This window comes from Dromaius novaehollandiae, chromosome 11 (assembly GCF_036370855.1).
Source record: "Dromaius novaehollandiae isolate bDroNov1 chromosome 11, bDroNov1.hap1, whole genome shotgun sequence".
Lineage (NCBI taxonomy): Eukaryota > Metazoa > Chordata > Aves > Casuariiformes > Dromaiidae > Dromaius > Dromaius novaehollandiae.
The window spans coordinates 6,147,738-6,163,065 of record NC_088108.1 but is presented as its reverse complement, the minus strand read 5'-3'; the positions used below and the strand labels follow the sequence as shown (position 1 = coordinate 6,163,065).

The 15,328-nt window shown below is 49.0% G+C and overlaps 1 protein-coding gene across 2 annotated transcripts in view; it reads left to right on the top strand.

The window, feature by feature from the left end:
* PAK3 (p21 (RAC1) activated kinase 3) overlaps window positions 1-15,328 on the top strand; it is a 148,839-nt gene that overhangs the window by 86,772 nt on the left and 46,739 nt on the right. For both annotated transcript variants that reach the window (XM_026100180.2, XM_064518130.1), the window contains exon 2: window positions 13,797-13,993. In XM_026100180.2, coding sequence (XP_025955965.1) covers window positions 13,819-13,993 — 175 coding nt within the window. In that variant the 5' untranslated portion in view covers window positions 13,797-13,818. The remainder of the gene's footprint in view (window positions 1-13,796; window positions 13,994-15,328) is intronic.

The following is a 15,328-nucleotide window of genomic DNA, read 5'->3' as shown; positions in this document are numbered from 1 at the left end:
CGAGCTCCCCTCTAACCTGGAGCCGAACGTCTCCCGGGCTCTCACCTGTTTCACCAGGGGACCTCCAGTATCTCTGCAGCTACCGCAGGCTCCGTGACGCATGGCTCTGTAACCAGAGCGGGTTTTTTTTTTCCTTTCCTTTTTTCTGCTCTGTGGTTTTGGCTAAACAATAGTGCCTTTGGCCAGGTGCGTTCGTCTGCGATCAGACAGTGTGTCAGCTGTTCTGGGTTTCGGGCACTGTCCCTGGCAATGGGCCCTTGCTCATTCCTTGTACTTTTTTGCCACTTAGACAGGAAAATGGAGGTGAAATTCATTTTACATTTCCTCCTGAATGACAGACCAGCGTACAGGCTGCATTCTCGCTGTGTTGAGGGTTTTTTTGCTGGCAATCCAGCATTTCCAGAGGTTTGATTCCCCGCCCCCCAACACACACACACGCCTGGGATTGCCGCTTTTCTCTGCTCCAGGTGGTATTTGTGTGGGCCCGTTACTCCTGGGGCAGCTGCAGCTGCCTCCTGGCCGGCCGCGTCACCGCACGGGCGTGGGCCCGCCAGACCCGTGAGCACGTGCCTGCCTCCAAACCACGCACCTCCAAGCCTCCAGACCGAGGATGAAGACAGGCGGAGGAGCAATAGATGCTGCTAAGAGTTCCTCGGACATCTTCTGTCCTTAGATATTGTGTTTTCCTGCCCAGTTCTCAGCCTGCTTTGCTCCTGGTGCAGTTATACAATGCAGCTGTCATTTTGTGCCTCCTAAACTCCTCAATTAGTTCCCTTCAATTTTCTTTAAAGGCCCGAAGTTGTCGAAAGCAGGGGGTGGCAAACAGAAGTAGGCTTCAGCCCATAGCAGGGATAAATGTTGATAAGTTGTTTTAAGAACAAGTTTCTTTGCAAAGCTTTTATGCCATAAATCTGATGTGCGCCTGGCACAAGGAATCTATTTTGGGTCCTGTTGTTGTCCTCTTTCCTCTTCTCTTGCCTTTTCTTCTTTGTTTACTTATTTCTGTGCTTTTTGATGGTTCCTTATTTTTGGTGCTTGCTTTGACCTGATACAAGATTGCATTAGTGTCAGCTGCTGCTCTGGGAGTTTGTGCTTTTGCAGGGATTTGCATGAAGACCGCAGGCTGCTTTGGCAGTGTTTGCCGAGCGGCGGAGGCTCGGCCTTTTTAAAGGAGCAGTTGCAGGCAGCGCAGCGCGTTCTGCCCAGAGACCATCAGCGACGGGAGATGCCCTGATGGGTGGTGCGAACAGACTCGGCTCGGCCTCGTCTGCTTGTATGAGAAATTTGCATCCTTTCGTGCCAGTGACTTGCGAACGTGCTCCCAGGCTCCTCGTACGAGGAACGCGGGCCGTGCGGAGAGGCCGGGTGGTTTGCTGCAGTGAAGGGTGGCAGGAAAGAGGAAGCCAACGCCAGCAGTGCGAAGCACCACACGCTGCCATAGGCATGGCCTGCAGCTCGCAGCATTGTCGTCTCCAAAGCTAGGATGGTCCCTGCTGGCTCAGACGCTTTCCGTTATGTTGACTGAGGTAGGGATGTCCTTGTTCCTGGACACCACCACCGTTTGGGGGGATCATTTCATCCTGTGCTGGGCCCGTGTTGTCAGTCGTGGGAGCTGCAGACTGTCTGCCGGGGGCTATGGACAAGCGCAGAGGAATAGCATTTGGTTCCCCCTCCCTCCCCTTTATTTTTTCACCTAGGTGGGAAGAGGTCTGTAAACTGCTTTCCTGTTGTTACATGGAGTCAGGCAAGAAGGCACAGAGCGCTGCTCTGGAGCAAAAAAATTTCTTTATCTTTGGAGCACGCAGACATTAGTTGCTGACCCCTGGTTTTAGAAAGTTAAAAATACCGGACCTTTGTAGTAGCTGAGAAGACAACAGTGTGTGTGGCTTTGTTATGTTTTCTGCGTGTGTGTTTAATTTCTCCCCCGACCTACTTTATTCTAAGAATAGCATTTGAACGTTTGCTTTCCAGTCTTTCCGTCCTGCTGCTCTGAAGCCAGGGTCTAGCTGGCAACTGGAAATCAGTGCGCACAGCAACTGCTCCATTTCCCCCTCCGCCTGCTCCAGATCCATAATACCCCCAAGGTAGATATGCCATTACGCACGATAAGATCACTAACGTAGCAGGTGAATATTAGATATATGAAGCTAGTCAGCTGTAAATAAAAGGCCTGGTGAAGAATAAAAGGCAAAACGTTGTCCCTGGGGAAGTAAGTGGGGATACGAGTGCCTTCCTGCCCCAGTGCCCTAAAGAGGTGCTGCTGAATCTGGAACTCGTCCGCCTCCCAGGCGAATGCACGTGACAGCCTGGGCTGCTTCTCACCTTCCCTGGGGGCAGCAACCGTATCCTTCCAAGCAGAGCGGCACGCGCTCTCTGGGGACAGATCAGCGCGGCAAGTCTCGTGATGTGGCGTTGGTCTCCCTCTCCGCTCCTGGCGTTTGGTGGCCTGGAAGTCCATCTCGTGCTCTCCTGACTACTGCCCCTGTGTCTCCAGCCCCTGCAGCAGCGCTGGAGACAGCCAAGATCCTCCCTGGTCTTGGTATTTTTTTCTCCTTCCTGGCGTGGGGTTCACCTCCCAGCTCTGCCTGCAAATCCTGGGGCTGCCTTGGGTAAGTCACTTAACCACTGCTTCAGCCTCCTCCTCCTCTGTCACAGGCATTTAAATGCTGGTGGTGTTTGCTGCAGCCAGTTTCCCAACTTGCACACTGGGGACTGGACTCTCCCACAGCCGCTGTGCTGGCTGTTGATGCAGCCTGTGTCTAGCGGGTCGCGAGCCGGTGCTTCGGCCGTGGGGAGCTACCCTGCCGCAGGCCTGCCCTTCCGCTGCTGCGTGCAGCGCTCGAGGCACAGCGGGCTCTCGGCGCGCCCCACGAGGATGGTGTGCCTGGGAAAGGGCCGCGGCCATTGCCTTGACAAATGTTGTTAGCGTTAGTTGGACCAGGAGCAGGCTGGGGGGGTTCAGCTGGTCTGTGCTGCTTGTGTTTATCATGGCACATCTTCTGAGAGGGCGTCAAACGGAGAAGAAACTGCAGAAGAGCAGAGAAGGCTCCAGCCCCTGCAGGGAGCATGAGGAGCAGGGACCTTGGCCTTCCCCCCCCGCTTCCTTCTCCCAAATTTCATTTGATTCTTTTTTATGTAAACAAAATACAAAACGTGATAGGCAAGGTGCCAGCTGGATTATTAAAAGCAATCTTAACACACCTGCTGAAGTTCAGTAGGGGTTTAGGGTACTCACAGAACACAAAGTCAAGGACGTTTTGTATGTTGAATTTTTATTACCGAGGGGCCAAGCAAGCAGAGGCTCCCTTGGCTGTTGTTTGCATGGTGAGCGAGAGCACGGTGCTGGGAGCAAGCCTGCATTGGCAAGCCCTGGCGCAGGCGAGTCCTCTGCCCAGATCCCTGGCTCTTAGCCCAGGTGTAGCTGGGGTTCAAAACTGTGCCTAGGAACGGCCAAATTCAGGTTCTCCTGCTGCTGGTTCGTAGTGTCCTCAGCCGTTCCCTCACTCCAGCAGAGCAGACTGCGTGAAGGGGAGCCTGGGATGGGCCCTGCGGCTGCCCAGGTCCATTCCCAGATGGTGCAAGCGGTGGGGTTGGCAGGTAGCTGTGTGTCCAAGGCAGGCCACAGCCTGTGCTCTGCTGGCAGTGTGGACCGTTGTGTGGGGCCGTGCCTGTGAGCGGGAGATAAACCCTGCCCCAAATGCATGCACTCTAAAAAGAGGAAAAAAAAAAAAAAAGAAAAGAAAAAGGGGGGGAAGAAAAGCATGGTGAAGAGATTCGTGACTTTCCAAAGGCCCATGGGAGAACAGGTTATTCACCTGGCATGTCCCGAAGCCTTGTCTGCAGCAAAAAGCCGTGCTTTCCCGCTAGGGCGAGTAACACTGCCTCCTTTCGTGGTTCCGGGTACGTTGGCATAAGGGTGCTTTGCATCTCTTCATGTAGAAAGGAAATGTGTGATGCTAAAATAAGACACACTTGCATCGATACAATACCACAGCATGATTTTCCCTGGGTGCAGATGAGCCATGAATAGTAGCCTGGCACCTTACTGGACTTGCCTCGTTCTACCTCTAACGCATCTTCAGCAGGGTGATGGGGGAAGGGGTGAAAATTTTTGTGCTGAATTGCAACAATCACCTCCTCTGACTATGGTCATGGATACTGTGTTTCCCACCATATAAATTCAGGTATTGTTCAAATCCTGTCAGATGAAAATTTCAGGTGTCAAGGTGCTGTTGCGCTCAAATTGATGGTGTAAGAAACCAGGCCAGGTTTGGATTCTGAGGATCAGTTTGGAGACTTGTCTTTTTCCAGCTGCACTAATGTAATCACAGCGCTTTGGTTAAGCCACTTGACGATAACGCTTCCTGGCATGGATGCCTTTTTCTGCTAGAAAAAGATGACGTTTGGATAGCCGAGGTCTTTCTACTCTAAACTCAGGTTGACTGGCCAACTAAGCAAGTATCTTCAGCCTGAACCTGCAATAAGTCCAGCAATGTGGGTTATGGAGCCTGTTGGTTTACTGTGGCTGAAGAATTACTGGTTGTCAGTTGAGCTGGGGTTGGTGACTGGTCTGTTTTAACTTAATTAGAAAGCATCAATTTAAATCACTTTCAAGATGCTATGAGGAAAAGGGCCTGGGTTGACTTTATTACCCCACTTAATTGACTCTTAAGTCACAGAAAGTGCCTTGCTTACAATTGTCTCTCCCTACTTAGAGTATGTACACTGTGGGTTACCTTCTTGGGCAGTGCTTTAGGTTTGACTTCAAGTTGCTAACTCAAATTAAAACTTAAATCATTTTGTCTTGCGTATTTTAATCCAAGTTAAGGTCATGTGATTTTTATTGATGTGGTCATGTAGGTGTCTCCAAAAAGCAGGTTTTTGTGGTTTACTTTGACTTCTTCTAGAGAACAAAAGTGAATCGGAAACATGAACACTGAAGTAGGTATAATACAGTCCATATGGAGAATTATTTCAGCCTATCCAAAATGGTTTGACCTCACACTCTTTTTCACACAAAAATGTTCACATGTAAACAAGAGCAAGGGACACGATCCCATGGAATCTGGGATATTTGAAAGCCACAGTTGATTTTAAGACATCCTTTTCTACTGCGTAGAGCCCCTCAGCTGTGTAAGTAAAAAGGAAAAGGGCTAGAGTGGGTAAGAAAGATTTCTGGCTTTTTTTCCCCCACACAGGAATGCCTTTTCTGGGTATTTTTTCATTACATCTCATCAGTCAGAGGGAACTATTAACCATTATATGAAAAAAGGCTGTGGCTCCATGGAGAAGTGCTGGGATGTTTGACCCCATTTTGGTGATTTCACCTCTTCCTTTAGTTCCTTCTAGTGTCCATTGCTCTGCTAGTCTAAGCATGTACCAGATGCACTGGTTCAGAGCATGACTTTTCTGTTTCAAACTGTGATTCACAGCGTGACAAAAATGTCCTTTTAGCTGTTTGGGATTGGGCACAAGTGGGTGGAGATGGCTGGTGGTTCTTCCAAGGCAGCCAGGAGAGTGGAAGCTCTCCAGTTGTTCTCTCTGGGTGGCACAAGTGCCCTAGTGACCCAGTGAATTTGCTGTTTTCTTCATCATCAGCAAGTAACCCACTGTCCTTCCCCTTGTCATATGAAGTTAGGTCACTTTTCTGATCTAAAATGGTCACCTAGAAGTGTGTTTCTTATCACTTTAAGATCAATACACCATCAACCTTTTCTGAAAATAATAACCAAGAGGCTGCTTGGGCTAGTGTTGCCACAGCAGCTTTTTTGATAACCGAGCTTTGAACATTCACTTCTTTTCCTTATTGCCCCTTTCTCTGTTTAGCCGGTGTGTTTCCATGGCCTGGCAGCGTGTGCGTTAGGTGGTTTTGCAGTCGTTTCACAGACCATCCTCTGATGCTGTGATGCTCGTGATGCTGCAAGGTGCTTGCTATGCATAACCCGTTGGAATATGCTTCCCTGCCTTGCTGTGCTGTTGTGAGGTTTAATTAATGAATACCCGGACAGAGTTTCAATGCGGAAGCTGCTTCTCCCCCTCACAGCCTCGATACGCGCTCTTCTTCCCCTCCCAGGTCATACAACTATCCCAAAGCTCAAAGTGGTTTAGTGAGTGGCCAGGATCCTGGCGTGAGCGCGGTTTGAATGGATTGCTTTTGTTTTGATGGGATTAAAAAACACCCACAAGGAAAATATGTTGGGCTGGGGTGTGCTCCAGGCCTCAGTCCAATCCCAGCGTGGTGGAGAGCGGCTCTTGCTCCATCCAGTTTTCTTTCGTGGTGGCTCAGTGCTACACTCGAGCCTCAGTGTCCTTACTGGTGTTATCTCATACCTCCAGGCACTCCTTGAGCCAAGCCCTTAAACATATGCTTAGCTTTAAACATCACTGCAAGTTTAAATGCTGGGCAAGTCCCAGTACTTCTTGCACCTGGAAAAGTGAACGTGTGTCAGGAGCTGTGAAGCTTTTGTCGTGGGAACAGGTACTGGGTGTTTGGAGTCTGCGGAAGAGCAGCAAATTTCCGTCAGGTGGGAAGAAGTGCTTAAAGTGGGACAATGAGGAGACGTTGTGAGATGAAAATGTCAGGCACATTTTGCAAAGTGTTGCCTGTTGTTGCGCTGGCAGTTGGAAAGAAATGTAGTTAGACCAAGGGTGTGAAGAGGAGAGGCTTTGTTTGCAGGTTACTTTTTTTAGTTGTGACCAGCTCTAATGCCTCGGTCCATTCCTGGCTTGAACAACTCGGTTGGTGACTTTTAGGGTCCAGACAAAGAGGATAATAGCTTATATCTAGTTGAATAAAACTGTTAAATTCACTGTTACTGCATTCGCATTTCTTCTCTGCTCATTTTCTGATGATATTCCTGCAAATGCACTTACTGTCAAGAGTGAATTTTAAACCAGTATTAGTGAGTCACTTAGCAAAGCGCTTAATGCTGCAATTCATGAGAGAAACTTGATTCTCAGCCTTGTGTTTATCCAGTCTCAGAAAAGAAACAGTTACAAGGCCTTGTGACCGGGGGTAGTTTTGGTTGGATACAACCTGCATTCAAAATATCCCCTACAAACAGTGAGCTGCTTATGAGCAGTTAGTTCAGAGGCCAGAAGTTACTTGTAGAAAGTTTCTGAGGATAATTTTTGAATAAATGAATACATTGGAGGAAATCATAAGCTGCTTACAGGCTGTTTGCAAACAGAAACAGAGTGTACATTCATCAAAGACATTATTCAGTTTGAATAATTTGCACAGCTCGGAGCCGGTTTGCCTGCCTGCGAGGGGAACGGGGAGGCTTCAGTGGCCCGTGCTTGTGCTGTGCTTTGGGACCGTTGTCTGAAAGCGAAGCTTGTCGCGGTTTCTAGGGCTGTGACTCCTCAGGTAGCTTGTGCGAATGTAAACTCTGCTGCTGTTTTTCTGAGCTGCAAAAGGAAGAGGCCCGGTGGTTATTTTGCAAGGTGTGCAGGTGGCGGGGGTCCCTGACGGACGCCTTGGCTCCCCAAAGCCGGGGAGCAGCTGGAGCGTGGATGGCCCCGGCGCTGTCCTGCTCTCCTTCGGGCTGGAGCATAGGTACCGCGGGGGGATAAATTCACGAGTGAGTGCAACTCTCTTGGCCTTGACAGAGTTGTGTCTGCTTCAGCTGATGCTGAACGTGGCCCTTTTTATCACAAGGCGTTAGTATAATATTTTAACTTAACCAAGCTGTGTGGAGCAGCTAGCAAACATCTCTCTTGTAAGTAGTGAAACCATGACTACGTCTGTTCTGTATAACTAACCAGCTGTTCTTCCCAGTGAATTGTAAGAAGACTGCAAATACACATGCAGATGCAGAAAAACAGATACAATCCTTCTGCACCTGGCCTGGAAAGTGCTCTATAAATACCTTCAAATAGAGCTTAACAAACAGAGTATCTCTATACTCAACATCGAGAAAGGATCCTTCTCAGTTACAGCACCATTGATTTCTGGGAAATGGACAAGTCTCCCTGGGAGCAGAATTTGGCCCATATAACTGAGTAATAAAATATCTTTTGGAGGAAGTATATTTATAAACAAAGAGCTCTGTGAAAAAAGAGCATTGCATCTTCAAGTTACATTTGCAAAGCGGCTGCCTGAAAATTGGCATGGCTCCTTCCAGTCAAGGGATCTTAGAAACAGTTTTGCTGCATCACACGCTGCAATAGTATCTCTGAGGCTTTGAAAACGAACACCCGTGTCTCTGAAAACAGGATGCTCTTTGTGAGTTTTAATTGGAACCAGCCATGTCTGAATGCTGCACTCTTTGAAATAACGTGACTAACCTAAGCAAGCTATTCAAGATCTATCTACAAACAGTATTCCCCAGATACACCCAGGTGAAGAGCCGACGGGGATAAAGGCCCTGCGTGAGATTCTGCTCTGCACTTGAACTGAATTGAACCAATTTTTTGCATGTGTGTTGTTTTGAAGACATTTGGGTGCTTTATATATCTTCCTTCCTTTCCTTTCCCTAGCTTGGCAAGAACTAGGTGAAAAAATATTATAAAGCAGGCTTTTGCAAAGGGGGAACTGAGTCATGGAGAAGCTGAATGCCATGTATTTAAAGTCAGTGTTTGTCTTTACACTTAGGAGATTGATGATTGGAAGATGCGAGGGGAAGGGAAGGGACGCTGGCTTTTTACTTCTGTTTACAGGGGCACGCGCTGCACAGCCCCGGGATAGTTGCGCAGAGGTGACTGACCTGGCTGAGAAGCTGCTTTCAGCTTTTGCGACTGGGCAGCGAAGCCTTGGCTGGTATACTTGAATACACTTCTGTTGCTCTGTTTTAAGTACAACAGTCTCTTTCCTTAAATAATCCCTAAAAGGCAATTGACGTTGAAAGGAATTTTCTCTGGGAGCAGGTATCGGGTGTCTGTCCTTTGTGTTGCACACATGTTAAAGTTTTATCAGCTTATTTAAAAAGAGCTACCAGTGCAGCCTTGCCTGCACTAATGGGATCCTGGAGGACTGAGGTGAGAAAATCCTGCTGATGGCACGCTCCAGCCTCGCGGTGAGCACAGGCTGGCCTCTTCCTGGAACTGCGCCCTTCTCTTGCAGCAGAGGCCTGCAGACTTTGCAATCCTCTGACCATGGGACACGCTACTTTCCTCAAACTCAGCATCACTCTCCTAGGATTTGCAGTGATGATGCAGGTGGGAGTTGAGGGTTCTTTTTTCCTTTGTCTTGTTGAGGAACTTGCTTTCAGTGGCCTCCTCAGAAGAAGGCCTTCAGTGGGTTATGTGCTTCTTGCAGTACCACATGGAAAGCATGGAGGCAGGAGCTTGGGAGCTCGCCTTGCGCATAGGAGTGGCGGTTTGGTGACTATTTCTGTGCCATCGGCACCTCGCTCGCCGAGTCGGGTCACGGGACAGGAGTGAGGGCACCTGGCGCCTCCCAGGAGGTGTGGCAAAAACTCATGAAACCAGTGCATGTCTTGAGTGGAGAGACTTGTGTGTATGCCAGTTGAAGGTGTGTGTGGGGGGGGAGGAGGAATGTTTAATGAGGGGTGTTTAATAAGGAAGGCATGTTTAATGAGGAAGTGGGTATCATTTCCAGGTGTTGAGAAAGGGTGCCAGTCCCTTCTTATAATCGAGGAGCTGAATACACCATTTTGGTACAAGTTTCCTGGGAATACTTGGTCACACGCTTGCTTATTTGTCAGATGATAAGAGCAATTTGTTTTGAAAAGTGAAGTCCAAAGAATGAAGATCTGAGTAAAACTCATGTTTATAAGAAATGAAGGTATTCAGCTTTTGACCTTCTAATCTTGTCAGCATCTCTTTAAAAAAAAAAAAAAAAAAAAAAAAGGGGGGGGGGGCGGGGGGGACCCAGAATTTGACTGAGGATGTGGCTATGGCAGAACTGCTTCCAATAAACAGGAGGAGGTTTGGGACGGAGGCACCCGGTGCAGAATAAGAACTGCAGGATAAGGACTCATTATTGTCACAGGAAAGATTGGCCCTGGGGTAGAGTTTAACGTGGGTTATCGTGCTGTCGATGCTTCTCTGCAATATAAATCTGAAGTGTTTGTGAGCTGAATATATCTCATTGGCCCTCCATTGCTTGCAGGTTTTGCCCAAGCTGGAGTTGGAGTGAATCAGTGCAAAGCACTGAAGTCTGAAGTTCGGTGTGACGGTGAATGTTCTCCTGTCGTTATGCAGCAGTACGCAGAAATGCTTAAAATTAGAGTGAATAGGAGTGCGGATGGACTCTGAGCAGGAAAACCGTAAATTGCAAGTCTCTCAGTGTATTGCCCTGCGGTTTGCTTTAGTTTTCCTTTAGACCCGTTTTAGGAAGTTAATATCAACCGTTAAACCTTTTAGGCTATCTCCCCCCGCTTCTTTTTTTTTGGCGTAGAAGTGAATAAAAGAGCTTTGTGCAGTTCTTGAAACTGAGCCTGAAACAGCCCTGAACAAAATATAGTGTTCCTTTCAAGATCTTGGAAATAATTACATCATAGGCAAATTGGGCCAGAAGCCGTTAATAGTATTCTTTGTGGCACGCCGTGCCCCGGGAGGGCCGCCGCGGCGAGCTGGCGGTGTTTACGGGCCGCTGCAGTAGGAGACGGGGCGTCCCGGCGGGGGGACGGCTGGGAGCCCGTGCCGGCCGCGCGGGATCACGGCCGGCTCTCGGTGACCGCCCGAGGACAGGCCTCCTGTGATGGCCCTCGTGCTGGCGACCTGGGGGTCCTGGAGAACATGACCCCCCCGTGGCCTGAGGCTGCTGGTCGGTGGGAGTCGCGTGGTGCTGCGGGAGTCCCGTGAGGTGGGCGGCCCTCGCGCCGCCCGGCCCTGTTGCGCCTGTGCCTCGCACGCCTTGCCCCTAACGCCTGGGACGCCTGCAGATCACGCTGTTAACGTGCAGCGTTTCTCATCTCTGACTCCTTTCTTCTTTTCTTTTTTTCCCCCTCATTACTGGAAAACCTCCTCCACGTGATGCTAGAAATCACACAGGTTATTAACGTTAACTGTTTGACCCAAATCTACAAAAAGCATTTAGTTCTCCAGGTAAGTAGGGTGGCCGGGACTCCAAAGCTGCGTCAGCGGTTCGCCTGGGCACGGTGCTCACTGCTCCCTCGGGATAAGGCGTCTTACTGCCCCGGTAGGCTGCGGCCGCTGGCTGGCCCCGCGCGAGGGCCGGGCTGGGCCCTGTCGCGTCGCGTCGCGTCGCGTCGTGTCGCGTTGCGTCGCGTTGCGTTGGCAGGGCCCTCTGGCAGGCACCGGGCGGGTGCTCGCCCCAATGCCATCTTCGAATGAACAAAAGCAGCTTTCTGCCCGGCAGCTGCCCCGGTACCCGGCGGGGTCAGCGAGGAGGCCGTGAGCTTTCGCACGCCGCCGGGCCCGGAGGCAGAGCTCTGCCTGGCCGGGGCTGCCTGCCGTCCGCTTCCAGCTGCGGCCGGGCGGAGGGGAGCAGCCCCGCAGCGCAGGCAGCGGCTGGCGGGTCACGGAGGGCTTGAGACCGTGAGTAGATGTCCGGCTTGGCCGGGGACACCCTCTCGATCTGCCAGCGCAGCAGTCGCGTGCCCTCTTCCTCGTACGCTGCAGGCAAAAGCTGCCGGATGAGCTGCAGTCGGTCATGTAACACAGGCCGGCTGGAGCCAGGGAAGAGTGCTTGTGCCGCTGGCCCCCGGTGGAGGGGGCCGGTCACTTCTGTAGGTGTGGGTTTGCGCATCAGGAGCTCCTGGACACCAGCTTTGTGCTGTGAGCAGTGGGGAGAGGGCTGGGGCCGGCCGCTGCCCGGGTTCTTCATCTCTGCGTGACCCCGGTGCCCGCAGGGCTGCCCGGGGCGCTGTGCCGTGCGGGTTCGCTTGGGGGATCCGCGTTCCCCTGGGACGTTTGGAGCCCTCCGAGCGTGGCCGAGGGCTGGCGGTGGTCCCAGTGACCCAAAAGCCCTTTGTGGCGCTGCCGGCAGGGCTCCGGCCTCGTGGCCCTGGAAGGTAGGCCAGGCTGGGGCTGCCCTGGCGCCGGGTCGGGGAGCGAGAGGAGCCCGGCTCGGTCGGCCTGGGCGCCGCGGCGGGACAGCGCTGCGATGGCGCGTTTCAAACAGCGTGCTTATCGCGAGGCAGGTGCTTTGAGTCTCAAACCTGTCATTCGGGGCCCTCGTTTAGATTGAATTAAGAACATAAATACAGCAATAGGAAGAGGAAACAGTCATTTTCTGTGTGGTAATTTTAAAACAATAACAAAGGCTAAAATGCCCATGTTTTCATGAAAAATGTACTCTAGAGTGAGTGAACGGCCTATGTTTTTCAGAGGGTCATTTAGTTTCTCCGTGGAAGGTATTCTCAATTAAGGCGATGTGGATTTGGTTATCCCCAAATAACACATCAGCTGGAAATCCTGGCAGAATTTCAGCGATATCAAAGTGAATGCAATCGTTGGAAGCTTTAACCTTGGCCAGCAAACGTACGCGTGGCAGCTCTACCTGACCGAAGCGAGTGCAGCAGCGCTCTCATCAGCTGCGCTTCAGGGCCTTATTGTATAAGTGACAGTCACCAGTTTTGGCTCATGCTTCTGAAGGAAATCACGACTTTCACAGCTAAAAAACAAGTTGCTTCATTGTAAATTTAGGAGAATAGCTGATGGCTTTAATAACTTGTGTTATCTGTGAATCAGCCCAAGGAGGGATCCGTAACACACGCGTAGTGGTCTGCATATGCCTTCCATAAATGGAGCTGCATTCGTTGCAGAGGGGTGGGAAGGAAAGGTGCTTGTAGAATTGTAACCTTTAAAAATATGTAATATAGCCCACATCGCATCTGATCTGTTTGAAATCATACTCTATTTTCAGGTTTTAAATCAGTCGGAGTTCATTTTCCCAAGCACTGCTTGTTTGTTACACCAGCTGGATAATCCAGGCTTGAATTTTAATATTTAAGATACACTAGAGAGGTTGGGAGTTTCAAAAGGCTTACCCAACTTACTTAGGCAAGTTGTACAACAATTCTAGGTATTTTTTTTCCTTAGATCACTACTACTGTTCTCATTACTGGAAGAATATTATGAGAACAAGTCATAATTCTCACTACTGCTATAGGAAGGCCAACAAAAGACTATTTTTGTCCATCCTTTGGTAAGGTACCATATTCAGGACTTTTCAGTGCCAACCTGTTACTCAAAGCTGTGCCACAAACACCACTGTGGTAGCAAGCCAGTGTGGTAATGGGACAGAATGAGGAAGACCAGAAGTGTTTTCAGAATATGATTATTTTCCTGATTTGGTTTTGATTAGTTTTGAAGCAAACATATTGCTCATCTTTTTATGTGCAAAAAAATTTGTAATCAGTACTTCTGAATAAATTTCCTCTGGGAAGCTGGTTCCTTTTGAAGCCCCACATTCCCAGGGGTAAACCCTCTGCAAGTGCAAAGCTGGGAAAGGACAGACATCCTAATACATGCTATATCCCAACCCAGAGTGTTTCTTACATCATAAAAATGGTACATTAGGGTACCAGGTGGTTTTAGTAAATCATTTAAGTTTTGCTTTGGAAGTCTGGTGTTGGTTTTAGAGGAAGATCTGGTTTATAAACAGCTACAGGAAAAAATAAGTTGCAAATATAATTTTAAAAAGCCTTCAGTGGAGGTAAAAACCCTTTATTTTAATAGCGATTCAGTGATTTTTAGGAATTATTTGTAGCACCCAGCAGTACCTCGTTCAAAGCAAACTGCTATTAGATAGGCCTCCTTATTCTAGCAGAAGACTTTTCCTGCCCTCTCTTTTCTCTCCTGGCCAGGACACCATCCTTGGTGGCTTCAACTGACAGGCATGCTTTCTGTTCTGCTTTTTGCAGGAGGCTGTGAGGGCTGCTGAAGATGTCCGATAGTCTGGATATTGAAGAGAAACCTCCAGCCCCGCCATTGAGAATGAACAGCAACAATCGCGATTCTTCAGCACTAAACCACAGTTCAAAACCGCTCCCCATGGCCCCTGAGGAGAAGAACAAGAAAGCCAGGCTTCGCTCCATCTTCCCAGGAGGAGGGGATAAAAGTAATGTATCAGTAGTGCAAAAGGGCTACATCCTTGTCATGTTTTCTGTCGGTTGTTGATTGCTCTGTTTGCTTTCTGCCTCTGTGTTCTCTCTATTTCAGTTGCTGAACATGGTAATTAAAGTCCTTCCAAAGCCTTCTGTTCCAGTTAATCTTGTGCCGTATTTTAAAAGAAGAGGAGGTGTTTAGTCAGTTACTTTCTTGTATTTGAGAAGCCAGTAAGACATGCTCACACTTCCTGTGACTTGCATTTTTAAAATAACTTTGCAGTTAAGAAGGGGAATCCTTTTCTTTGGATTTTGCGTTGCATTTGCAGTGAAACCAGAGAGATGCGATTGCATACTTTTGTAATTGCAGTTGCAGAACTGTGAAAGCAATGTGCCTGACCCTTTTTTATTGCATTTGCATCCCCAGAATGGGAGCAAGGCTCTTCTTGCTTGGTGCTTTTACAATGGTGGTGGCCACAGAATGGCTTGTTTTAAAACCTGTTGAGTGTGATTACAGCAAGAGAGTCTTGGATTTTTAAACATGCAGGGAACAGCATTTCAGTTACATTCTTTGAAATGCGTTTGCAGAAAGGAGTGTGTCTTAATTAGGGCATTTGCAGAATTAAGGGAACTGTAGTCATCTTTCTTTTTTAATGCCATGGGACCTAATGGGATGCATGCAAAAGTGCTGAGGGGGCTGGCCGATGTCATTGTGAGGCCATTCTTAATTGTCTTTGAAAAGTCATGGTGCTCGGGGGATGTTGCTAAGAGCTGGAAGAGTGCAAATATCACTCCTATCTTCAAGAAAGGCGAGAAGGAGAATCCAGGCAACTACAGGCTGATCAGCCTCACCTCAGTCCCTGGGAAGGTGATGGAGTAAATCTTCCTGGAAACCATTTCGAAACACATGAAGGACAAGAAGGTGATTAGGAATAGTCAGCATGGATTTGTGAAAGGGAAATCGTGCTTAACCAACCTGATAGCCTTCTACAACGAGATGACTAGCTTGGTGGATAAGGGGAGACCAGTGGATGTTGTTTATCTCAACTTTAGTAAGGTGTTTGATACTGTCTCCCATAACATCCTCATAGACCAACTGTTGAAGTACGGGCTAGATAAGTGGACAGCAAGGTGGACTGGAAACTGGCTGAACTGCTGGGCTTAAAGGGTGGTGATCAGTAGCATGATGTCCAGTTGGAGGTCAGTCACTAGTGGAGCAACTCAAGCATTGATACTGGGTTCAGTACTGTTCAGCGTCTTCATTGATGACCTAGATGACGGGACAGAGTGTACCCTCAGCAAGTTTGCAGATGATACAAAACAAACAAACAAACAAAAAAAAACCCTGG